Source organism: Perognathus longimembris, chromosome 1 (genome assembly GCF_023159225.1).
Source record: "Perognathus longimembris pacificus isolate PPM17 chromosome 1, ASM2315922v1, whole genome shotgun sequence".
Taxonomy (NCBI): Eukaryota; Metazoa; Chordata; class Mammalia; order Rodentia; family Heteromyidae; genus Perognathus; species Perognathus longimembris.
The window spans coordinates 119,045,673-119,071,281 of record NC_063161.1 but is presented as its reverse complement, the minus strand read 5'-3'; the positions used below and the strand labels follow the sequence as shown (position 1 = coordinate 119,071,281).

At 41.3% G+C, this 25,609-nt stretch overlaps 1 protein-coding gene across 4 annotated transcripts in view; it reads right to left on the bottom strand.

Annotated features, from left to right (window-relative positions):
* Adamtsl1 (ADAMTS like 1) overlaps positions 1–25,609 on the bottom strand; it is a 361,048-nt gene that overhangs the window by 6,223 nt on the left and 329,216 nt on the right. For all 4 annotated transcript variants that reach the window (XM_048355943.1, XM_048356028.1, XM_048356104.1 and 1 more), the window contains 3 exons: positions 8,643–8,855; positions 5,883–6,063; positions 1,868–2,075 (listed from right to left, as the gene is read on the bottom strand). In XM_048355943.1, coding sequence (XP_048211900.1) covers positions 1,868–2,075; positions 5,883–6,063; positions 8,643–8,855 — 602 coding nt within the window. The remainder of the gene's footprint in view (positions 1–1,867; positions 2,076–5,882; positions 6,064–8,642; positions 8,856–25,609) is intronic.

Below are 25,609 nucleotides of genomic sequence, written 5' to 3'. Positions count from 1 at the left end.
TTTTTCCTTTGTTATAAACAAGAATAGCTGAGTGCACTCAAGGAGGCACATGGTACACGATCATTCTCCCATGCACAGCTGGATCTCTTCCCAATTGTAATTTCACAAAGTACTGGTTAGCTTTGAGGACATGGGAGCAGGGCTACGTTGAGCTGAAAGAAAGCTATCAGAAGCAGATTTTTCCAGTTAAGAGAAAGAGGATATCTGCCTCCAGCAAGGGAGAGTGCATGTCTCTAGAAATAAGGGGCTGGCCAGGCATATTTGCCAGGTTGGGCATCAGCCCTGACTCAGCTGCGATGTAGATTTATGAGTTGCAAGTGAACTCTGTGGCCTTAACGAATTCACTATTTATAATCAACATTTGAACTTTATTAGAGAGATGCACTTAATAGAAAATTGCAAAGCTCATACCTGGGGCTGGGAGTCGAGGAATATGAATGTCGTAATGTGTAGCCAATTTTGACAAATTTCAAGCTGCCAATTGCCCCAGTACATTCAGTCATGTTGGCCATACAGTTAGTCATACAAAGAATTAAAAGCCTGGTGTCATAACTCAAGTGCTGGAGTGCCTACCTTTCAAATGTGGTTAAAACCTCAGTACTACCCTTTTCCTCAAAAAAGAATTGTAAGCCTGTTGTTGCAGTGTGTTTCCACCAACTAGAAAAGTAGAAATTTTGCCTGTCCAAGAAGAATAGTCACTGTATCCGGTCACACCAGTCCAAGGTGGTCCACAAACAGAGATGATCACCTTGTTGATGGGTAGCATTTGAATATCAGCTCTGACAGGCAGCTAGCTCTCACTTGCCAGGTTAAAAAAAAAGGCCTTCATATCCTGGGCTGAGGAAAATTTAGGCCTCTAATGACCAGAGGTCCTGACTGCTGCTTAGTCCAACCTGACCCAGAAAGAATGCAAGATGGTGGATGGCTGCTGTCATGGCATGGTGTCTAACATTGTTCAGGTTGCTTCCTCCTGAGCTGAATCTTCAGTGTGTATTGATCTTCTTTAGAAACCACAACTAAATATAAACTCCCATGAAGACAGAGTCTTCATGGTTCTTCCATGATGTTCTTTCACTGTATCAGAGGAGGCCCAGGAGGTGGTGGCTTCAAAGTGATCCAGCAAAGCCAACACGTTTCTGGCTTGGAACATTGGTTCTCTACTCAGCTTGCCTACTGGGATGGCCCCGGGGGAGTTTCTGAAAACTACCTCTGCTTGGATCCTACCTCAGAGAAAATGGACTGAAAGTCTCTGGGAGGTAAGCCTGGTTGTCTGAAAATGTTTCCCTAGTGTTTGATGAGATTGGTTGAGGATCTCTGGGCTGGTGTATCACTGAGTTCTCAGAGAGAGCCCCTGTGAAGTTTACATGGTCTCTTCTAGCGAGAAGAGGTTGCCTGATAGAATGAGTCTGAAGGTACAATCAGAGAACAGGAAGAGCTCAGGGGGAAGAGCACAAGAAAAATCATAATGAATGTGAGCAGTGTGTTAATGTCAGGAGAGACTATGCTAAACTCTGAGAATAGTACTGGGTGAGTTAATGACAGAGGAGCATGTTAAAAGTCAGTTGTCGGGCCTGGGGATATAGCCTAGCGGCAAGAGTGCCTGCCTCGGATACACAAGGCCCTAGGTTCGATTCCCCAGAACCACATATACAGAAAACAGCCAGAAACGGCGCTGTGGCTCAAGTGGCAGAGTGCTAGCCTTGAGCGGGAAGAAGCCAGTGACAGTGCTCAGGCCCTGAGTCCAAGGCCCAGGACTGGCCAAAAAAAAAAAAAAAAAAGTCAGTTGTCATGAAGGAGGTGATTTCCGACTGTGGCAGAGTTTACATCTTTAGGTTTATCTCCAATACAAAGCTCTCTAGCTCCTTACCTGGCCCCAGCTGGAGAAGGTCCACTCCACACACAGCTGCTGGTTACAGGCCTGTGTATCCACTGGTCGTTTGGCAAGCTGGGAGCACAAGTCATTGGACACAGGGGTGGAGATCCCAGAGGCTTTCAGCTTCTGACAGGTCACCCGGCGAGTCTGGACACCTCCACCACAACTCCGGGTACAGGCAGACCAGGAAGTCACCATCCACCTGGGGAGTGGAAGAAGTAGAAGGAGAACCAACCAGGGATGTCAGGCTTGGATGAATGAAGTCTAATACATCCCTTAGATGGATCTTCAAAATTTATCCTGTGTGTAGCTGGGTGCTGGTAGCTCAAGCCTGTAATCCTAGGCTGAAATCTGAGGATCATGGTTCAGAAACAGCCAGGGAAGGAAAGTCCACGAGACTCATCTCCAATTAACCACCCAAAAAGCTAGAAATGGAGCTGTGGGTCAAGTGGTAGAGTGCTAGCCTTGAGCAGAAAACCTCAAGGTCAGTGCCCAGGCTCTGAGTTCAAGCCCTAGGACTGGTATTCACACACACACACACACACACACACACACACACACACACACACACACACACGTTATCCAATGCAAAATCCCTGTAACCTAGAAAATCTTTTCAGATATAATTAAGGATTTTCAGATGAGATTGTACAAGTAGGCCCTGTATATCATCACACATCGTCTTGTAAAAAAACTAGAGAGTATGTATGGGGAAGGGGAGGAGGCAGGATGACCGTGGAGCAGGAGTTGGGAGTTATGGAGCCACAAGTCAAGGAAACCTCAGAGAGAGACACTGGGAGATAGGCAAGGATGGATTCTCCCCCTTTCCTCTGAAGGCAGCATGGAACTGTCAACATCTTGATTTTTAACTTCTGACTTTCAAAATGATGAATCAACTTCTGTTGTCTTATGCTACTGTTAGTGACAATATTTTAATGGAAGCATCAAGAAACTGACATATCTAGGACTTGAAGGGTACTTTAGTTTTGGTTACTGAGGTTTGAGCAGGGCCTTTGCCCATGATAGACAAATACTCTACCATTTAAGCTATTCTATCAGTCAGAGCAAGGTGCATCTTAAAAGGAGATTTTGAAGGTCAGCTGCCTTTTTTTTTTTTTTTTTTTGCCAGTCCTGGGGCACTGTCCCTGGCTTCTTTTTGCTCAAGGCTAGCACTCTGCCACTTGAGCCACAGCGCCACTTCTGGCCATTTTCTATATATGTGGTAACCCAGGGCTTCATGTATACGAGGCAAGTACTCATTGCCACTAGGCAATATCCCCAGCCCCAGGTCAGTTGTCTTATCTGCCTCCCATGTGGTGAGACTGCAAGTAGAAGGCTCTGAGGGATAATCACGTAGCTAGGTATGCTGCCCTGAGCTTCTGGGAATTCCTATTGGGAAAGAGCAGTACAGTTTCCTAGGAAAGTCAGCTTCAAGTGTGTTATTTTGGACCTGGGAGGCATTCCTGGTGTCACTTGGATCGAGCTTTTTCCTGGCAGTACTCTGAGTTTTCTCTAACCCTAACCCTGGCCCTAATTGATTTGCTTCCTCTTTCAGAAACATATAAAGTCCCTTTCCCTTCCCTAGTTCCAATACATGTATATGAATATCCAGGGCATTAAACTCAGTTACAGTGATATCAGGAATAAAACCATGGGAAAGAAAGACAAAAGAAAAAGGGCATAATTTCACATGGTATGTTGAAAATAACAACAATGGTAAACCACTTGTTTCCATAACTTGGAGTTCATTTTGCTTAGCATCAAACCAAAATTGAGAGATAAAGGATAAAAAGACAAACCAATGCAACAGCAATACTTACAAAACTATATGGTGTAAACCAACTGCACAACTCAAGGTGGGAGGAAGGGAAATGGGGAGGGGGGAAGGTAGGGGAAAATGAGGGAAGAGGTAACAAGTTGTATAAGAAATGTACTCACTGCCTTACTTATGAAACTATAACCCCTCTGTACATCACTTTGACAATAAAGAAATAAAAAGGAAATGTACACACTGCCCTACATATGAAACTGTAACCCCTCTGTACATCACTTTAACAATAAAGAAATGAAAAAAAAGAAACATATGAAGTCCTAACCTGCTGGGCCAATTTTCTACCTCTCTGCATCAGTCTATAGGTTTGTATATCTTAGAGGGTTGTATATGTGGTAGAAACACATGTTTTCAGTGTTCCAACTAAAATTTGAAGCCTCAGATGTGAGACTAACCAAGATTATACAAAAGAGCTTTTCTTACAAACCTCAGCTATAATCCGGGGACACTTGTAAAGTCCTTGGTCTATTCAAACATGCAAAGGAGTTCTCTTTGCCTGTGTGTTACCTAGGAGACATTCTCAGAGAAGCAGAGAATAGTTTTGGAAAAATAAGGAGAAAAAACATGGTGCTTTTCAGATATTCCATGCTCTATAGGAAAGCAAAAACTAGTTTTTTATTGCCTCTGGGGTGTGTGTGTGTGTGTGTGTGTGTGTGTGTGTGTGTGTGTGTGTGTGTATGATTATTTAGCATGAACCAACTGTCTGGACCAAAGCAGGATTTTCTCAGTTCTGTTTAGAAAGATGGTCAATGCTGTACTTCTGTGTGGGCAAAGATGTATGCTACAATGCTCCCACAAGCCTGGCAGGAGACCAGGCAAAGAAGAGCCTGGTGGTGCCACATCTGGCTTAATGAAAGGCAGGTAAAAGAGTGGATGGAGAGCAAATTCCTCCTGTGTTGGGATCTGTGACTTATTTAGTTTTGGGGCCATTTCTTTACTCCTTTGGTCCAGAGAAGAATGACTGCATGCTGGTTTCCAGCCCACAGGAGCAGGCCACTTAGGAAGCAGCCATGAGGTGTTTTAAAGCTCCTGGGGCCATTGAAACCAAAGAAGACACCGCCATTATTATTTCATTTGCAGAAGTAAATTAGGTTGATTAACTCTGACCATCACCAAATCAAATCAAAAAGTTGCTGGCATGTCAAGGATCTTTTCTTCATTTCACACAGCTTGGCAAGGGCAGTCTTCCAGCCCGTTTATATCCCTGGTGAATGTCAGGCCTGCACTTCAATCAACTTTTATTTCTAAATATACATCTCAGCATTTTTTTTCTTTCAGGAGCTGGGATGGGGGTTTTGTGAAGGGAGAGGTATGGGCTATGTTACTGTTCAGGAAGGGTCTAAAAGGACATTAATCATTCCTGTGGAAACCTTCCCGTCAGCAAGTCAAACTGCTGATATTAATGAGTGTGTTTCATATTTCATGGAGTCTCTCCTGGTTTCAGTTGATCCTTATGACTCAGCTGGCAAAACAAAAAGCAGTTGCCTGAGAAGTATAGAAAAGTCCTATAGATAGGTCATAAAGGGGCATTTCAGGGCCCAGCTAGCTCCCTCTAGGTGCAAGCATTATGCAGGTACAAACTCCAAGCCCATCCATGATTCCTTTAGCTATGGCCTTGAGCTTGTGGGGTGGGTGTTCAGTGAGGATTATGGAGGAGGTAGAGACTCTAGGTGTTATCCCAGGCTAAGTAAGAGGTTTGAATGCCTAGACCATCCAAAGTTAAGGTAATCACAGAAAAATGGAGGTTTAGTCAAAGTATTTACAGACAAGAAGATAAGATAGCCTTCAACAGATTTGCCGAGACAGTTAAAAGTAGACAAAAGAAAAAGCAAGAGGTTGGGATAGAGCCCAGAAATCTCAGAACTTCAAAAGAAAATACTTTTCTTTGTAAACAATTTGGAGAGTCAGCTTATTATAACTGCAGGATGGGTGGGAATCTCTGGCCAGGTCTGGAACGCACTTGCTGAGAGAGCAGCCTCTCTTAGGCTCCCATTGGCTGGCTGAATGCTGAGGGAATGAGCAGAGCTGGGAGAGAAAGCTGGTTCTGAAGATATTTACAACATGGTGGAGAGACCTGACACATCCATACCATACAAAGCTCCCTGCAGGGTATGAAACAAGGTTTGGCCATCAACTTGAGTCAGGACCTGTCCTTGAAGGTGTGGAGGCCATACTCACCGAGAAGGGCAGTCTCTACGGTTGCAGGCAACAGGTTGGACAGCAGGGCGTGGCTTTCCTGTACAGTGCTCAGGGTCAACCTCGGTGTGGTTCAGCAGACACCTCAGGCGGGGCTGCTGAACCCCTCGGTTACCACAAGATGCAGAGCAGGTTGCCAGTCTGTCCACAGACCACCAGTAATCTGTCAGGAGGAGGAATAGAGGTATTAGTGCCACACACTAGTCCTTCTGGGTCAGGCAGGTCTACGGGGTGGATCTGTGGGTGAAGGAGGAGGATAAAGGAAGCATGAATAAGTCTCTACTTGGGGAAGCCCTGTGGTCTCCACAGCCTCAGCTGGCTCATCCACAAAGTGGATGTAATAACCCTTGCCTCATCCTTAGAGGACTGGGTAGAATGAAAACGAAGAGCCTAGCTCAGTGCCTGGCACACACAGAGTATTTAACCACCAGCCATGATGCTTTTTACTCTTAAACATTTCTTGCTAAAGTACTTCTTTTCTTACTGGATCACCAGAAAGGGAACTTGATTTTTCCACAGAGAGATATAAATATATCAGAGATACGTAATCACATTTCAAAGTGCAGATTTCAGTTGGGTTTTGTAAAGGTTACACTGCGCTCCCCCCCACCCCCCAGCCTATCCTGAGAGGTCTCATTTACATGAGACGATGATGTCAGTGAAAGCCACTTTCTCTGGCTTTTCTGTGTGGAGGTCTGGCACTCAATGGAAGGAGAGTTGTTAAAAAATGTGGGTTGGTCAATTTGAGGTGCATAGTTACAATGCTTGCATATTGTAAAAATTGAAGATAGGCACTGGATTCTGGTTTGCAGTGGAGAATAACTGGCTGACAAGAAAATGGAAACTTTGTTTTCCTGTCTGGAAAGCCAAATGGCAGGGAAGAATATCTAAGAGGAAAACTTACGTGCTAAGGAAAACCTCCCTCCTTTTGTGCACCTTTTATTGGCACAACATTCTGTCCCTGCCAAAAGAATCTTCCATTTTGGAACATATGCAGTAGAGTTTTGCTTGCCTTCAAAAGTATCACTCATAGGTCATAGGTAGAACTGGCTATGGAAAACTCAACAGCTGCCCACAGGTTCTATAAAAAGGCTGCTTTGAGCTTTCGTCCCACTGTTTTTGGGCTCATTCACAACTCTGTCTGGATTGGTGACTGCCAGGCCCTGCTCATGGACTTTCTGACCTGCCAGTATTCCTGGAAGGCTAATACATGAGCCATACAGGCTTCTCCATCAGTCCTTTGCCAAAGCCCAAGGAAAGGTGTCTGGGCAGCATACAGCATGTGAGGGGAGCTGAAAGCTCTTTGGAATGTTCAGCCTCACAGTTCCATTTCTCCAGGCAGGAAGCAGTGACCAATTGGGTCAGATGAAAAGGTAGTGAACTCAGGGCCTGGGTACTATCCTTTAGTTTTTTTCTGCTCAAGACTTGTGCTCTACCACTTCAACCATACCTCTACTTCTGGGTTTTAGGTGATTAATTGGAGACAAAAGCCTCATGGACTTTCCTGCTCAGGCTGGCTTTGAGCTGTGATCCTCAGATTTCAAGCTTTCAAGTGGCTGGGCTTATAGGCGTGAGCCACCACTGCCAGGCTTAAGACTTGTGTGTTCTTTTTAATTTTTAATTGTTATTGTTATTATAAAGGTGAGGTACAGAGGGATCACAGTTTCTCAAGTCAGGTAATGAGCACATTTAAGACTTGCGTTTTTTGTTTGTTTTGTTTTGTTTTTGTTGCCAGTCCTGGGGTGTGGACTCAGGGCCTGAGCACTGTCCCTGGCTTCTTTTTGCTCAAGGCTAGCACTCTACCTCTTTTTTTTTTGCCAGTGCTGGGCCTTGGACTCAGGGCCTGAGCATTGTCCCTGGCTTCTCTTTGCTCAAGGCTAGCACTCTGCCACTTGAGCCACAGCGCCCCTTCTGGCCATTTTCTAGATATGTGGTGCCGGGGAATCGAACCCAGGGCTTCATTTATACGAGTCAGGCACTCTTGCCTCTAGGCCATATTCCCAGCCCCAGCACTCTACCTCTTGAGCCACAGTGCCACTTCTGGCTTTTTTCTATATATGTGGTGCTGAGGAATCGAACCCAGGGCTTCATGTATACGAGGCGAGCATTTTACCACTAGGCCATATTCCCAGCCTAAGACTTGTGTTTTTAAATACTGTTATGTGTAGTATCTTCTCTAGTTAAAACAACATAAAGGAGACATGTCTAACTTTTTTGTTGTTGGTTGTGGGACTTGAACTCTGAATCTGGGCATTGTCCTTGAGCTCTTCAGCTCAAGGATAATGCTCTGTCACTTGAATCATAGTGCCTCTTCCACTTTTCTGGTGATTAATTGGAGATAAGAATCTCACAGACTTTTCTGCCTGGGCTGGCTCTGAAGCAAGAAGCTCAGATCTCAGCCTCCTGAGCAGCTAGGATTACAGGTTTAAGCCACCGGTGCCCAGCAACACATCTAACTTTGATAAGTAGGGGTGTTTGGTTGCTCCTGAGAACAGAAACACTGTCAACCGAAGAGTTAATTTTTGAGGGCAGTACTGACTTTTCTAGGTTTAACTAAGCTGGGAACTAGTGGCTCCTCTGAAGGGATGTGCAAGCAGCAGTAGAGGCTTGGAGATATGGTTCAGATATGGACATGGATATCAGACAGCATTTTATTCTATCACAGAATTAGATTTCTAGGGTGGGGGAACCTCTTGTACATAAAAAGGAAGTCTGACACCCAGAGCCTGCAGGGCCCCATACCTTGGGTCACTAGGGTTGCCTTTTGCGTGAGCACCCCTGCCTCATTCTGAGCAAGGCAGTTGAATTCCCCTCGAGATCCTCCACTGAGATTTGCAACCTGAAGTATCTGCCCAGCTGCCATGATACGATGCGTCAGCCCTATGGCCATAGCGATTGGCTGGCCGTCCTGAAACCAGGTGATATTGGGGGTGGGGTGACCTTTGACAGGGCAGCCTAAAGGAGAGAAGAAGAAAAGTAAGTCATTGATTGGTAAAGCCCCAGATCATGTGTTTGTGGCAAGTTGTTTTGCATTTCCATGACTCTAAAAATGATATGTATAGCCTTACTTATGGCATTAAAAAAATTAAGGTTGCCATTCCCAATCAAACAGGAAATTATTTTTATTCTCTAGGTCTCTAGGAGGGAAACTATTTTAGTTAAGTAGAAGTTCTTGGAGAGCAACAAAGTGATTATTTTTTCTTATACTTCTCTACAACTTTAAAACATGATGCAACTTGTATTCATTTATTGAACAGTTCATTTTCATTTCTACAATTGTTTTGTGTATAGAGAAAACATGTCTTTATATGTAATATGTTAGATCTAGAAGACTAAATTACACCTGTATCTCTTGTCTTGTATAAAAAGTAATTCAAATGAATCAAAGATCTAAATGAAATGCTCAAATCTTTGAAACTACTAGAGGAAAATATGGAAAACCCTTGAAAACATAAAGGTAACATTTTTCTAAACAGAACTCCAATGGCTCAGAAACTGGAGCAAGAATTGCAAAATGGGATTGTATCAAATTAAAAACATTCTGGAAAGCAAAGGAAATAATTATAAGAATCAATAGATAACCTATTAAAAGGGAGAAAATGCTTTCCTAATTGTTCATTGGATAAAAGATTACTATTCTCTATAAAAATTAACAAAAAAGAATAATCTAATTAACAAATGGGCTGATGGATAGTTCTTGAAAGAGGCAGTAAAAATGGCCCAAAAGTATAGGAAGAAATGTTCAGTATCCATAGACATAAGGAAGTGTAAATTGGAACTACATAGAGTCCATCTTACCCCATTCAGAAAGGCAATTGTTAAGAAAACAAAAAGAACAACAAAATATGTTGGCAGGGATCTGGGGAAAAGGAAACCTTACACACTGTTGATGGGAATGTCAAGTATAGCCACTATGGAAATCAGTGTAGAAGTACCTCAAAAACTAAAATAATGGTGTAATATGATACCGCAAAACACTCACAGGGATATATCTGAAAGAATATAAATCAACAAAAGAGATAATGGCATACCCATGTTTTTAGCAGCACTGTTCATAATAGCCGAACTACAGAATCAGCTTAGGGGTCCATCAACTGATGAATGGGTAGAGGAAATGTGGCATGCAAACACACACACACACACACACACACACACACACACACACACACACACACACACACATTATTTAGCCATGAGAATGGAACTATGTTGTTTGCAGGAAAATGGATAGAACTGGAGATCATCATGTTAAGTGGAATAAGCAAGACCAAGAAAAGCAAATACTGCATGGTCTTTCTCATAAGCAAAAACTAGACCTGCAAAAGAAAATGCATTACCTGAATGTAATAGGGGACTACTTAGAGACAGCAGGAGAGGGAAGAGTGAAAAGGAAGGATGAGAAGAATGTGATAGAAGTATTTCTTATGCTTGTAAGAACAGAATACTGAAACACATTGAAATGTGGGAGAGGGAAAAGGATGAATAAATGCAGCAGTAGTACTCACTAGTCACTGTGTTGAAAATGAATTATAAAACTTGTGGGAGGGAAAAACTGGGAGAGAAAGTGAGGAAAGGGGTGACATAGTCAAAAAAGAAAGTACTCATTACCTGACTTATGTAACTGTAAGCCCCTGGCCCATCACTTTTATGATAACAATACAAAAATAAAAAAAAATTAAAAAGGGTGGCAGGGAATAACAAAGGGCGTAGAGGGACGAATTTGATCAAAATATGCATATATGGAAATGTCACAATGGAACTGCTTCATATAATTTAAGTAATATAATTCAAGTAATTTATGCTACCTACTCAGGAGGCTGAGTTCCAGAGGATTGCAGTTGGAGGCCTTGGGCAGAAAGGTCTGAGAGACTCAATCTCCAAAATAACTAGAAAAATGCTAGACTGTAGGCATCACTCAAGTGATAAAGCATCAGCTGAGCAAGCAAGCCAATAAAAAATATGAAGCCCTGAGTTCAAACTCTGGTACTGGCAAAACAATCAAACAAACAATCAAGCAAACAAACAAAACCATGTACAACTAAAAAAAACCCGAGACAAAACAACATAAAAGCCCACCAAGCTAAAAAATGAGTAAAGAAAGGACTGGAACAGAACTTTATTCCAAAGAAGCTAGATATAGAAGAGTGGCCAGTAAGCACAGGAAGAGATACTTAACAAATCTTTAGGCAAATGCAAATCAAAATTACAGTAAGTTTTCATTTCCCACCCATCAGGATGACTACTATAAAAAGGATAAAGGAGGGAGGTGTGTTCAAGTGAGTAGAACACAAGTGCTAGGACCTAGTGTACTGCTTCAACAAAAACAATGATAATAGAAAATATTGACAAAAGATGAGGAGAAACTGAAGCCATTTTTGTATTCTGCCTATTTTTGCATAATAGGCAAATGGGAGTGGTTCCGATAGAAGCTAGTATGACAATCTCTGCTTCCCCCACAATTAAACAGAATTACCGCATAGTTCAGCAATTCTTCTTCCAAAATAGTTGAAAGTAGGGATTCAAAATATATCTGTATCTTGATTTTTGGCTTAAGCAGTCCTCTCTCCATTCATGGGCTGATGGATACAGTGTAGGATATATGTATGAGGGAATATTATTCAGCCTTATAAATGAGAGGATATCACTCCAGGGATGTCAGAGCTACTGGGTTAGCTGGGTTAGATATTTCACCCCTGACCCTAGCTGACATGGTATGTGCCCACACTGGGCTTGGAACATCTTCATCTACACCATTACTTTAAGCAGGAATGTTTTGCTTTGTTTTGGTTTTGTTATTTGAGTCTATCACAAGTTGCTGAATGTATATCCTAATTATGACAACCCTCTAAAATAACCTCTCATTCCTTAGGCTGGGTCCATCTGCTAAATAGGTGAATACATATATGTATATATGTGATGTTTTTTATTTATATATATATATGATATTTCCATCTATCTATAATCCTCTATCTATCTATCTGATCAGGATAGCAATCATGGGCTTCTAGTTTGGGTGACCACTTATTTTGGATTATATATGCTCTCAGGAAAGTTTGCTTTCAATCTACTTGGCAAAAGGTTAGGCCAAATAAATGAATGAAATTGCCAGTCACCTGCCTTTCATTGCTAATCTGTCCTTCAATGCTTAAAAACCTCCCTTGTACTCAGAAGTGGTGTTCTTGGTAGACATGCTGTGCAGGCCCCTTTACTTATATGTACATATTTATGTGCGTGTCTTTGTGTGAGTAGTGTGGCCTCTGAGGAATGCCAGCAGCAATCATCAAAATAAGAAGCTAATGTGAATTCCCACCGTGTATGTTCCTAGTGAATAATTATCCATGTTTCACTGCTAATGAGAAAACCTGGCTTGTAAGAGGGTTCCCTTCTGTCACGGACATTTCTCATTTGTTAAAGTAAAAGTCATGTTGGGAAAGGAACAACCTCTATATGCCTTTTACAAGGACATCCAAGACCATGCAGTAATGTATTCTACACCTTCTAAGAGACCAAATAAGCCTTCCACCCACTGGTTTTGCCTCAGCAAGAAAGTTAACAGTGCTTCATGGAGGGGCTGCTACCTCTTATCTGTTTCCCTCCCAGTCCCAAGAGTGCTGAGCATTTCCAAACTTCAACACTAATCCCAGGACATGGACAATCAACAGGAATGACAATGCTTACTCCTCAGGCATTAGGGTCCTAGGGTTCTGAGTTGCTAGGTGGCAGAGGCGGAAGGAGTGCCTGGAAAGCCTGCCTCACTTATGAGAGTTGTGGCAGTCGAAAGTCTCCCTCTAGAAACCCTGTTAACCAGTGAAAGAAAATATTGCCTTTAGGCCTCCATTCTTAGCCCCACTGTGCTTCTCAGCTGAGCCAAAACCAGGTGTGATTTACATTTGTGTGGGTTCCCTCCCCTCTAGTTTTATCTATCCTTTAAAAAAAAATACATTGGAGAGTAAGAAAAGTTTAGAATGGGGAGAGGTAGCCAATAAGAAAAACCAAGTAAAATAAGAGGTTTCACTTTACTTGTGAGTGATTTGATCCTAAGTATAGGCAAAAGCATATCTCCTAATGGCTCCAACTTCCCTTTGCATAGGAGAGAGGAAGTAAGACACATATTTAGGGAAGGATACATCAGAAACCAAGAAATTGTGCATCGTCCTTTGTTCTAAATGGAGCCAATGGCCTCAGCCCAGGCCATGGGGCCAGCTGTTATCCCTGCTTACATCCAACTGAGGTCGCTGGCCTCCTTCTTTAGCTTTGTTTTTTTTTGTAGCTAAAATAGCTTTACTCACAGAAATAGCCCCAGATTGACAGGTGAGAGAAACACAGGGTTTTCCCTGACTGACATGGTATCCTGGCTTTCAGGACCTGGTTGTGGGCTCTTGCAGGAGATTTTGGATAGCATGGTAGGATAGAGCTATCTTTGAGACACTTGTCTCAAAAGAAGCTTTGCATTCAGCTGGGACCATGACTCAGTGGATTTTTTGTTGTTGATTTAAAGGGCTGAAAATCACCAGGATTTTTGGCAAGCAGCTTGATTTGTGGCTGTCTTTATAGGGTAGATCAAGCCAGGTTTGGCATTCATTAGCTGTCCATCACTTGAGTAAGTTACACACCCGGAGTTCATTTTCCTGAGTTCTTAGCGTTAATGAGTAGAAGGATGGTTTCTGAGTTCATATCCACTCCTTTCTTCCTCTTCAGCCAAATAGTTAAGAGAAGGCAGCTACGCCTGATAAACCAACCATACAGACAAAACCTCTAGCTGAACTGAGGCTCATGAGGAAAAATAGTGTGAAAATGGACATACATATGTATATATACATACATACATACATATATATTCCAAAAGAGGAGGAGAAAAAAAGTAATACTCTGGGATTTTTCACTTATTTAACAGCTATCTAAAGGCAAAGAAAGTTGTGGCAGAGTAGGACATGCTGTGTAAAAATATTAGAGACGTGGCACTATTACTTCATGAGCTGGCTCCGGGCCTGTCAGCATTTTCATTATAATCCTGTATTTTTCACGGAGTTAAAACTTACTATAAAAATGATGTGTGCTGGGATGAAACTTGGCACTTGGTATAGTCAGTCTGGGAGTCCTTTCCCTAATTTAATTTTAACAAAACTGGAAAACACTCTCTCAGTACTTTCAAATTTATTGAGGGCTCTCCAGTCTGCGCATGGTCTAAGGAGGGTGTATGGGGCTCACTCTGAGGACACAGGGTCACTGACAAAAGTGGAGATGCTGTTCTGGTGCATTTTCTGTTTTTGTTTTTGTTCCTTTTAGGTTTGGGCTCCTTTGGACAACAGTGATGGTCTCTAAAGCAGCAGAGAATGAGTGAGAACAGGCACCAGGCAGTGAGGCCGAGAGAAATGATTAATTTATGTTGGAAAAACTCAGTTCCTTACTCTCCATTTGTCAGCTGGACCCCAGAAGGCTGTGGGAGAAGAGAAGCAACTTTAATTTTCAGTCCGATTTCTGGGACCTCCCAATAAGCTGGTCAAATAACCAAGCCAAGACTATTCCCATGTATATTTGCCCAATGAAAACTATCTTTAAAACATTCCTGGAAAAATGGAACTACACAAGCCCATTTTCCATTCCCCAAATGTCTTTTTTTCTACCCCTAGGGCAAGCTTTGGGTTTCCATTGGCAGGGGGTACATTAATGTCTCCCATGCTCCTGGGCATCTGGTGGAAGAACTTGATACATTTCTCAGCATGAAAAGTAGCTCCATCCAGATTTATGAGTTGGTTAAAGCTTTGCCTCCTCAAAAATGATTCACTTATAGTTTGGTGATTGCCTTTACCTATGTCCTAGTACCTGATTGTTTTCTTATAGGTAAGGAAGGTGAGATGCCTATTTCTCAGACATTCACATACACAGACTTGTCTATAAAACATGCTTGTCTCGTCTATGGTAGAGTTTGGTGGTGTTGAACAATCGGCTTTTCCAGGGTTGCCTGAGAGGGAGGGAGTAGGCAAGTGCTAGAAAATTGGTCCAATTTAAAAAATTCACAGTAAAAATAGCTTGGGTTTTTACTTATCACAAGTGGATAATACACAAAATTCTCATGTGCCTTTCTCTGCCAGTAGGTATTTGGCATAAGGTGTACTTTTTAAAAAAACACATCAGTAATTTTTTTTTAAAGTTTCAGCTTCCTGGGTTTATGAGCCCTTGGTTGACTTTACCCCCAGGCTTCTGGCAGGTGCTACCTGTCCTGCAAGAGGTAAGACTGGATTGGCCCTGCAGCACCCTGGAGCCAAGGAAAGCATTTCCATTCACCAATAAGACAGCCTTTTCATGAACCCCAGAATGGGAATAAACCAGAGCATCACATCCTGCTGTGGAGGGTCTTCAGTAAGAGCCCCCCACCCCCACCTCGATCTCTGTGGCAGCCACCAAGTTTAGACTATAAGGAATGAGACTGATCTGAAATGAATCATGATTCCAGGACTGTAATAAAGGTGCTACTGCTCTGAAATGGAAACAGCTCTTTTAGGGTTTAGCCCTGGACTCAACACAGTCTCTTTCCTTGAGCAATATAGCTGTTCACTCCAGCCAATGAAGAGACAAGTTAGAAAATATCCACAGTAGGTTGGGGGAAAAAACAAAAGCCAGCAGTAGCTCAGAGCCAGCATGCCTTCATGAGCTAGGTTTGGCTCTGTGTATGGGCAAAAGCCTTTTGCAAAAGAAATACCCCTCACCCCACCATCCCCCACACAAAAGAAGCTATTGCTCCCAGCTCTGTATACAGCCCATTTCAGTTCTCTTGTGCTGAACCAAAGCCACAGAACAGCAGTAGAGATGAGGGATGGCTAATATTCATAGCAGGTATCCTGCGAGGCCTCACTGGGGGCATAGCCCAGGGTTCAGCGGCAAGTCACAGGAAGGAGCAACTGCTGACGAGGAATTCCAGAGTGCACTGTAGGGGTGGAGCAACACAAAGGCCTTCTTCTGAATTTATTATTCTCATATAAGCCTCCTGGGTTTTGAGGCTCCAGAAACTTCTCAACAAAGTAAAGAAAATAATAAACCATGTGAGTGAAGTGAATAAGGTGGAGAGTTAAACAGCAGAGCGAGCAGAGGGATGAGAGCCAGGTTAAAGCTTACAAAGATTGAGGGCAGAGGTGGAGTGTGGTGTGTGGAAGGATGCTGCGGGCTGACCTCTGCTGGGACACTAATATGTCTGGCAGGTGATGTCTGGGTTTTGGCAGTCATGCTCCAAGAGTATGTGGTTTTTCAAGGACCCATCAATAGAGATGTCCTCTGAAGATGAGGTCAGAAACCCACAGCTCATACTGGGAAGGCCAGGGCAGCGATGGGACACACATCTAAAGAGCAAACAGTAGCTATCCAAATGTCTGATATTTGTCTTGTAGTCTATGTTCCTAGTGTTGATTTATTCTTGGCTCCTAATCCATTTTGGGTGTGCTTCCCAGTTCTTCTCTGGATCTATATATTCCAGAGAGTTCCCCTGGAGTACGTAGTAGATTTCCCGAGGGCTTACAGGAGTGACAGCATGGTTCAGATCCTCAGGACAAGTTCTGACTTTTGAAAGAATCACTTGTGTTTAGAAGCCCTAAATGCAGTCTCCTTAGGTAACCTGGGATTTGGGGCAGCCCTGGAAGATAGTATGTTATTCAATGCTTGGAGATTGTGCTCGGTAGGCAGAATAATGTCCCCATCTCAAGAAACGCACACATTATCCCTGAAATCTATGAATAGGCTACATTACAAGGCCTGAGGAACATTGTAGATGTGATTAAGAAAAAATACCTATTTTGCTGCTGTTCATTCCCTTCTATTATATTCTTATCCCTCTTCTATTTTCACAATTTTAATGGATTTATTATTTTATTTTCATAAACGCATATAACATTTCTGAGTCATGTTTTCTACCCCTACTCAACCTCTCTTTTCACACTACTTCTCTTTTTATATTCAGCTCTTTTTTGTCTTGATTCCTAGGAAAGACTCTTGAATTGGGAGATTATTTTGGAGGGCTCAGGTTGGTTCAGGGTAAGAAAATATGAACTACACAAATTATGGTTTAGATGGGAGAAAAAAATTGGGAGAGGGCTGGGGATATGGCCTAGTGGCAAGAGTGCCTGCCTCATATACATGAGGCCCTGGGTTCGATTCCCCAGCACCACATATACAGAAAACGGCCAGAAGTGGCGCTGTGGCTCAAGTGGCAGAGTGCTAGCCTTGAGCAAAAAGAAGCCAGGGACAGTGCTCAGGCCCTGAGTCCAAGCCCCAGGGCTGGCCAAAAAAAAAAAAAAAATTGGGAGAGAGTGTATTCTTTGCCTGACTTATATCACTGTAACCCCTCTGTTCTTAGCATTTTCAAATTAAAAGGAAAAGAAAACATGTCCTTATGATAGAGAAAATAGGTAGCAGAGTTGGAGAAAAATGTGCGATCCTTGGTTACCATCCTTGCAGATGGAAGATGGGCTACAGAAAGGCAAGGAAGTAGGTTTCTCTCTAGCACCTTCAGGAGGAACACAACGTGGTGGGTTGGCCTTGATTTTAGCTTAGTAATACATGTTTTGAATGCCTGGCTTCCCGAGCTAAAAGAGAATACGTTTGTGGTGTTTTAGGCCACAAGCTTGGGTACTTTATTATAGCAGCAATGAGAAATAGAGATTTCCTAATACTTTTCTCATTATTAAGATTTCATTTTACTCTGCTTTTTTGATTACAGTAAGACTGAATTTGTTCTTATTCTTTTGTACACAATAAATAGTTAATGATGCTAGGTAATCATCGTTTAAAGCTTTCTGAAGAATATTTGTGATTACTTTTTTGGGGGGAGGTTCTGGTACTGGGGCTTAAAGTCAAGGCCTCACAATCTGTAGAATTTCTTTTTTTACTAAAAGAAAAACATGTTTTCCAAGGCCATGCTAAAGCTACGAGCATAATCATGTTTATTGCATCATTGTTTACCATAGCCAAGGTATGGAATCAGCCCAGATGCCCCTCAGTGGATGGAGGGATCAAGGAAATGTGGTATATATACACAGTGGAATTCTATGCTTCTATCAGAAAGAATGATATTGTACCATTTGAAAAGAAATGGAGAGACTTGGAAAAAATACTAAACAAAGAAAGCCAGACCCAAAGAAACATAGCTTGCCTCTTTTCCCTCATTTGTTGTAAGTAGAATTTGCTTATAAATCTACAAGTAAACACAGTGGATGGTAAAAGACAAAAAAATACTTGTACATGATAAATTATACAGGACTCTAGACATTCATACAGTGAGGCCCAAGGAAGATATTCTTAGGAAAGGATCACAAAGGCTCAACAACTATGTGCATATGATCATATAAAATGATAATTATGGAAATGAACTCCAGGATATGGAAACAAGAGGTTTTATGTTACTTTCTTCTCCTTTGTTGCTGTTTTTGTTTTATTTACCTTTTGTCTTGTATGTAAGTTTATCTGTTTTGGGGAGGGCAAACGGGGCACAGAAATAATGGGACAAAGGGTGAACAGTGCAGCAGTGATACTAGACACTATGTTTAAAATGAACTATACAACTTATGGAGACCTAGGAGGGAAAACTGGGAGAAAGTGAGGGAAGGCATGACAGTGTTAAGAAAGAAATGTACTTATTACCTTATTTATGTAACTATAGACTCTCTGTTTATCACCTTTACAATAACAATTTTAAAAAAAGGAAAAAGAAGAAATCAGGCTGACCTAAAAAGAAAAAAAAAAAGAAAAACATGGTGTTTATAAAATCCCAAAGGTGAAAAAACAAGAGAAGAGGTGACACTGTGAAAAGAAAGAAACGTATCCAAGACCTGACTGATGTAACTAACTGAAAGCCCTCTGTATATCACTTTTATAATAAACATTAAAAAGAAATCGCAAAGGCTTGTGGATCCAAAGTTAATGGCTACTAAACTAGAGAATAGGAGTAGAAAAGGTATTAGAAATACCATTCTTTGATTCAAAGTCAGAAATATGACAAGAGAGTACTTCACCAGTGGCACCAAATAAGGTTTGATCTTATAAGTAATTGTTTGTCTTAGAGGGAGAAATCAAGGCTGGTCAAACAGATGCTTCCTGCCATGAGGAGCATGAAGGCTTTTCCAGCATCCACTCCCTTTGCCTTACACCGTTCCTCCCTCTCACGTATAAGCCTAGAAGCAATCTGGTTCTGTTTAGAAAATCATGTGCCAGAAATTCCTCATCCTTTTCTCTTCCTTTCTTTCTTTTTTTTTTGCCAGTCCTGGGGCTTGGACTCAGGGCCTGAGCACTGTCCCTGGCTTCTTTTTGCTCAAGGCTAGCACTCAGCCACTTGAGCCACAGCGCCACTTCTGGCCATTTTCTATATATGTGGTGCTGGGGAATCGAACCCAGGGCTTCATGTATACGAGGCAAGCACTGTTGCCACTAGGCCATATTCCCAGCCCCTTCTCTTCCTTTCTTAATAATTCAATTTAAAATTTGCTGGGTGAGGCTCATGGAAGCAGCATTTGTAGCAAGGAGGAGAACTAGGGCAATGGGGTGTTGAGCCTGAGTAGTGAAGAGGGCAGCTATGCAAGGGATTCATGTATTAGAATCTAATTCCTCAATGAAGCACTGTTGGGAGGAATCCGCATGGATGGATCAATGCATCCCTCATGGAAATGGGCTAGCTATAGGGCCAGTTTGGCCTCTATTCATCTCTTCTACACATACCTGTGGTGTTTCTACTATCTTCCATAGTCTAAGCAGCAAGTGAGCCTCATCAGTAGCTGTGCCAATGGAAGTGCTGCATTCTTGGACTTTAAGCCTACATTAGTATGAGCCAAAACAGTGCTGGAAGTTCAAAATCCCTCTTTATAAATTGCTAAGTTGCAGGTATTTTGTGACAGGAACAGAAAATGGACTCATGGTGGTAAGCTAGTGAGGAATTCAGAATTCCAGTGGAATAAGAAAGTGGTGATGGGGCAGCAGTGATAGGAAATGTCTATGCAGGGTGCCATCAAACCCAAGGAATTATATTGAGAATAGTGGGAGGCAGGCAACTACAAATGTGGCAAGAGGAAAAAAAAGTAGAACAAATCCTATGGTGCTAGATAAGAATACAAGGGAAGATTTGTGGTTTATTGCATTAAAGAGCATTAGAAATGATCATTCTGGTGTATGTACATGTATGTGTCTCTAAGAGAGTATATATGTGGATGTACATACAAATAATATACATGTGTCCTTATTTATTTCTATTTTTACTTTTTTCAAATTTTTATTACCAAACTGATGTACAAAGAGGTTACAGTTTCATACGTTAGGCATTGGAATGTGTCCTTATTTATATACACTGAGGATAGTGACACTTCCAATAGTAGCAAATAAGGCTAACAGTGAGATCTTCATTTCTGAATACGAATCTTCAGAGTTGGTGCAGGTAAAGTTCAAGATGAGAATAGACTATCTTCTTGTGCCAGAAAGTAATGAAGTTCTCAAAGAATGATATGTCAAAAGACACAGGAATTAAGGTCTCATTGACCTAACCTGGGAAATTTTGATTGAAATGAAATAGGATAGCAAAAGATTATAGCTCATGGAATAAGACAGGATTTTACAAGTCATACAGACATAAACAAATATTAAGTTCAACATGGGACAGAATATTTGCTATCATCTAAAAAATCATCTCTCCACAAAATACTTATGAGAAAAGAAAAAAATAACTCTACAATGGAAAAAATTCAGCAGGTGCCTTTAAGTGATTAGAATTCATTTCAGCAATGATGGTACTATCTCAATCATGCCATTGTGTGAAGCAAGAACCCACTGGATCACTGGATCACTGGATCACTATTGTGTTATCCCTGCCAAGGATGTATAACCTGAACCTAGGTATTAGGAGGACATGGACACATCCAAACAGCTGGGCATATATTTAAAAATAATAGGTCTGTGATCTTCAAGAGTAGTAAAGTCAAGACAGTTAAGGGAGTCTAAGGAATTGTTACACATGGAGAAAGACTTAAGAGACATGGCAGCTAAATGCAATGTTTGATTTGGTGTTGTTTTTTTTTTTTTTTTTTGCTATAAAGGCATTGCTAGGACAACTGACAAACTTTGAAGGGTTACACGCTGGGTGATGGGGTCAGAAACTTATAAATAGATTAAGTAGGAAAAGTTCTTTGTATTGTACTCCCAATTTTTATTTTGTAACATTGAGACTATTTCACAATCAAAGCAAAAAGAAAAAACTTTAGAATAGATTAGGAATCAAATAATATGTATAAGGAGAGAGGCAAGCCTACTGTATCAACTCAGGTGCTGGTGGCTCACACTCCTAGCTTCTCAGGAGGCTGAGAGCTGAGGATCGTGACTCAAAGCCAGCCTGGAAATCAAAGTTGGTGAGACTTATTTCCAAATAGCCAGCAAAAAGCCTGAAGTAGAGCTGTGGCTAAAGTGGTAAAGAGCTAGCTTGAAGGAGGAAAAAAAAACCCCAAAAACTCAAGGACAGTGCTCAGGCCCTGATTTCAAGCCCCAGGACCAACACAAAAATGAAAATAATAAAATAAATTTAAAAAAGTATTTTTAGCGTGCCATCTGTGGCTCCAGCCTGTAATCTTAGATACTTTGGTGGCCAGTTGGAGATAATAGTCTCATGGACTTTTCTACCTAGACTGGCTTTAAACTACGATCCTCAGATCCCAACCTCCTGAGTAACTAGGATTACAGGTGTGAGCCACCAGTGCCTGGCACTGTAACACTTTATTTATTTATTTATTTATTTATTTATTTATTTATTGCTTGCCAGTCCTAGGTCTTGGACTCAGGGCCTGAGCACTGTCCCTGGCTTCTTTTTGCTCAAGGCTAGCACTCTGCCACTTGAGCCACAGCGCCACTTCTGGCCATTTTCTATATATGTGGTACTGGGGAATCGAGCCCAAGGCTTCATGTATACGAGTCAAGCACTCTTGCCACTAGGCCATATTCCCAGCCCTAACACTTTTATTTTTAACAACTAAAAAGTCAGAAGAGGAATTGTGGCTCAAGAGGTAAAGAGGTACAAAGGCTCAGGGACAGTGCCCAGGCCCTGAGTTCAAGCTCCAGGACAATTATACACACACACATACACACACACACACACACACACACACACAATGTATTTTCACATAACACATTCATATCCTTCTGTATACTTTAAACAGCATCTATCATATCTATAATATTTATTAAACTGTAAGTGCTATCTGTTACTGATATTACTGTATTTGGGGGGAAAAATGAGAAGGAAAAAGTCTACTTTCTTACTATAGACACAAATTATTTTCCCGGACACTTCTGAACTGTACTTGGTTGAATCCTTGAACATGGAACCCACAAGATACAGAGAGCAAAGTTTATTTTCATAGAACAAAATATTCTATTTCACAATCAAATCAAGTTTTGTATAAAGCATGTTTGATCTTCAACAATTTTTTTTTTAAATGAGAGTAGAGAGGGCTCTGTAATGATTACTTAACAAAAGCCTTGTTTTGCGTCACGTTTCTTCCACTTCAACTTTTTATTTATTTATTTATTTTTCTCTCTTGTACTTGTATCAGTTTAGAAACAATCTCAGAGTGCTTAGCAGGCACTCTTTAGAAAAATCCTGTGGCATTCTGCATCTTGATGATAAGTGATTTGACAAAACACTTTGACAGTGATGAGCCAGTGCAGGAACCGTGAGTGGAATGGCAGGGAAGTTTAATAGGGTAGAGAACCACAGAATTACAAGGAGAGGAATTAAAAGGATGTGCCATTTTTACTGTGCATGTAGGGATTCCAGGGTCATTTTCTTCCCTGCCTAAATTCTTTCTCTGGGCTCAGGAAGCTGGCAGGACAACAGACACACAGACTTGTGCTGGTTTATCTCTTGACACCACTTCAAAGAGTCACACATTATACACAATGATCTTTGCCAGGTTCCAGAAGGGCCTTGAATGAAATTTTTGGGCTTATCTCCTTGGCAACAAAATGTACAGGGAGCTCATTATTTCTGAGCTGTGTTGCCAACAGAGAAATGAAGATCTGAATAATTATAATGGACTTTTCACATAAAAAGATTCTTGATAGAATAGTATTTTTTTTGGAGTTGATCTTGTCTTTCTATATGCCTTCCAGAGATAAGGTGTTAAAGGTGAAGGATGAAAGACTTTTGTGAAGACAGACATATTGCTAGGCTATATATTTCATGAAGTAGGGTATAATTACTATTACTATCATCATTTTCTTCCTTTGGCCTGGCCTACTTTTAGATTTGTTTGGATAGGCTAGATAGAGAAAATATTCAGCAAAACCCTCATAATTTTTCAAAAAAGAGAACAAGGAAGGAAGTGATACAGGCACAAAATTAACATATCTTAACATTCAGTTTGCATTTAGCATTACTACACTGGGAACATTGAAGGTGGCTTTTCATTTGACCATTACTCTAATTCTGCAGGTGGGATGTTTTTGTTATAAAGGAGGAACCAGACTCTGAGGATTTGAAAATGGGTCTTGTCACCAAGGTCTTCTATCCTCTACAAAATTGGCTAGAGATGGGAGCAAGAAGGTCTGTCTCTTCTTTCACAGGTCACAGAGGCCCTTGGCCACAAGTCTTGCGCTTTTTCTTCTATAGCTTGTCTCTGTACACTACACAGTCTATGTTTGCTGTATAACTACCATTAGAACCCCAACAAACATAAGGGGACACAGATAAGAGTGGATATTTTCAAGAGCCACTTCAGCATTGAGGAAGGATTTATTAGGATAAGTGTGGGGTTCCTCATTTTCCCACTGGTGGACTTTTTTTTTTTTTTTTTTTTTTGCCAGTCCTGTGCCTTGAACTCAGGGCCTGAGTACTGTCCTGTCTTCTTTTTGCTAAAGGCTAGCACTCTGCCACTTGAGCCACAGCGCCACTTCTGCCCATTTTCTATATATGTGGTACTGGAGAATTGAACCCACAGCTTCAAGTATACAAGGCAAGCCACTAGGCCATATTCCCAGCCCCACTGACGGACTTTTAATACCTAACTATTTTCAGGGACCCGAGACTCATTCACGTCATTCCTGTTGATAGGGTGGGGAAGGCACTCAGGCCTGGGAATTGTGTTCCTGTGCCAGGAAAGGGCAGGAGCAAGTGTGAGGGAGTGTTCTCAAGGTCCCTATTTCCTGACTACCTAGAGTCTTAAGTGCCTGCCTGCATGCTTGCTATGGCCTGGAACAGTGGCTAGGCAGGGAGATTTACTGCCTTTCGCGCTCTGTCCAACTATTTTAAGTGTCATTTATGCTCTGGTGTCTTTTTATATTTATGGATGTGTACTCCTGTCCAAAGAACTGCTGTACTTTTTCCTGTGGCTTCCTCATAAATGCCCTCTGAAATACTGATTTAATTTTGTACTATATGTGCTCTAGAGCTTCTAGCATTCCCTATAGGGTCTCTATTCTCCACTTAGGAATTGCCACTAAAAATAAGACAAAAAAATCCAAAAAAGAAACAAGCAAAAATAAAGGACAAAAGTACAAAACATGTGCCATGAGTAATTCATAATGCTAACCTTTCTTCTTTATAGGAAAGTATATTCCATTTTTTGTGAGCAAAGCTTTAGGAAATCAAAAGCATTTTTCTTGTGACATAAACCACGAGTCTCTCCATCTAAATGAGGAAACAGATACCAACTCATGCTTTTTTGAAGAGGACCAGGGTAAATATCTTCTTCCTTCCCTGCTCCTCCTCAAGGATGCGAGTCCTGCCCTTCAAGGCTGCCTTGCCCTTCCTCTGCATCACTTTCCTTGGCAGCTCTGGGGTGGGTCCCCACTGAGGCTGAAGTTTCATCTGACCTTTGACATCAGGACTTGCTGTTTTCACAGCTATCTTTGGAGAGGAAGTAAGGACGGTCACATCTCCCACAAGATCTTGATGAAAACTCATTTCACCACAGAGGTGACTGAAGAGGCTCACTGATGGAGGGAGGAGGTAACAAATAGTACAAGAAATGTATGAAACTGTAACCCCTCTGTACATCACTTTGACAATAAATAAGTAATTATCATTATAAAAATAAAAAAAGTGTTATTATAAAGGTGATAGTCTGAGGGGTTACAGTTGCATGAGTCAGGTAAGGGATATATTTCTTATTGGATGTCAGCCCTGGATGGATTGCTGTTTGAAAATTCCACGAAGAAAGCAAACTATCATTCTTTGTGATTTTAAGACATATAAGCCATCTCTTTTCCTTCAGTCTCTCCAAAGCCTTCATTTGTAGGATAATATCCTTATTTTTTCTAAATATATGGCATTTTGTACTATTGTGAAAAAAAATGAGGGAGGGGGCAACAATGTGTAACAAGAAATACTCATTTTCTTACTTATGTAACTGTAACCACCTCTACAACAAAATAAAAATGAATTGTAAAAAAATGAACATCAGAAAACTGAAACATATGTCTTCTGAATGAGGGTAGGTTGAATGGAATGGGAAAGACAGGGACAGAGGAAGAAGGAACAGATTAGTGGGAAAACACAACATAATATTCAATGTACATATGTGAAAATGGAACTAGTGAAGTCAAGGACTATGTAGAATATATACATATGACAGGAGTTGATGGAAACAGTGACATATACCATGAGATAGTGTCCAAATAAATTGATAAAGTACAGGATAAATTCCACATTATGGAAACAAGTGTTATATCATTGTTGTAATTATTTTCAACAT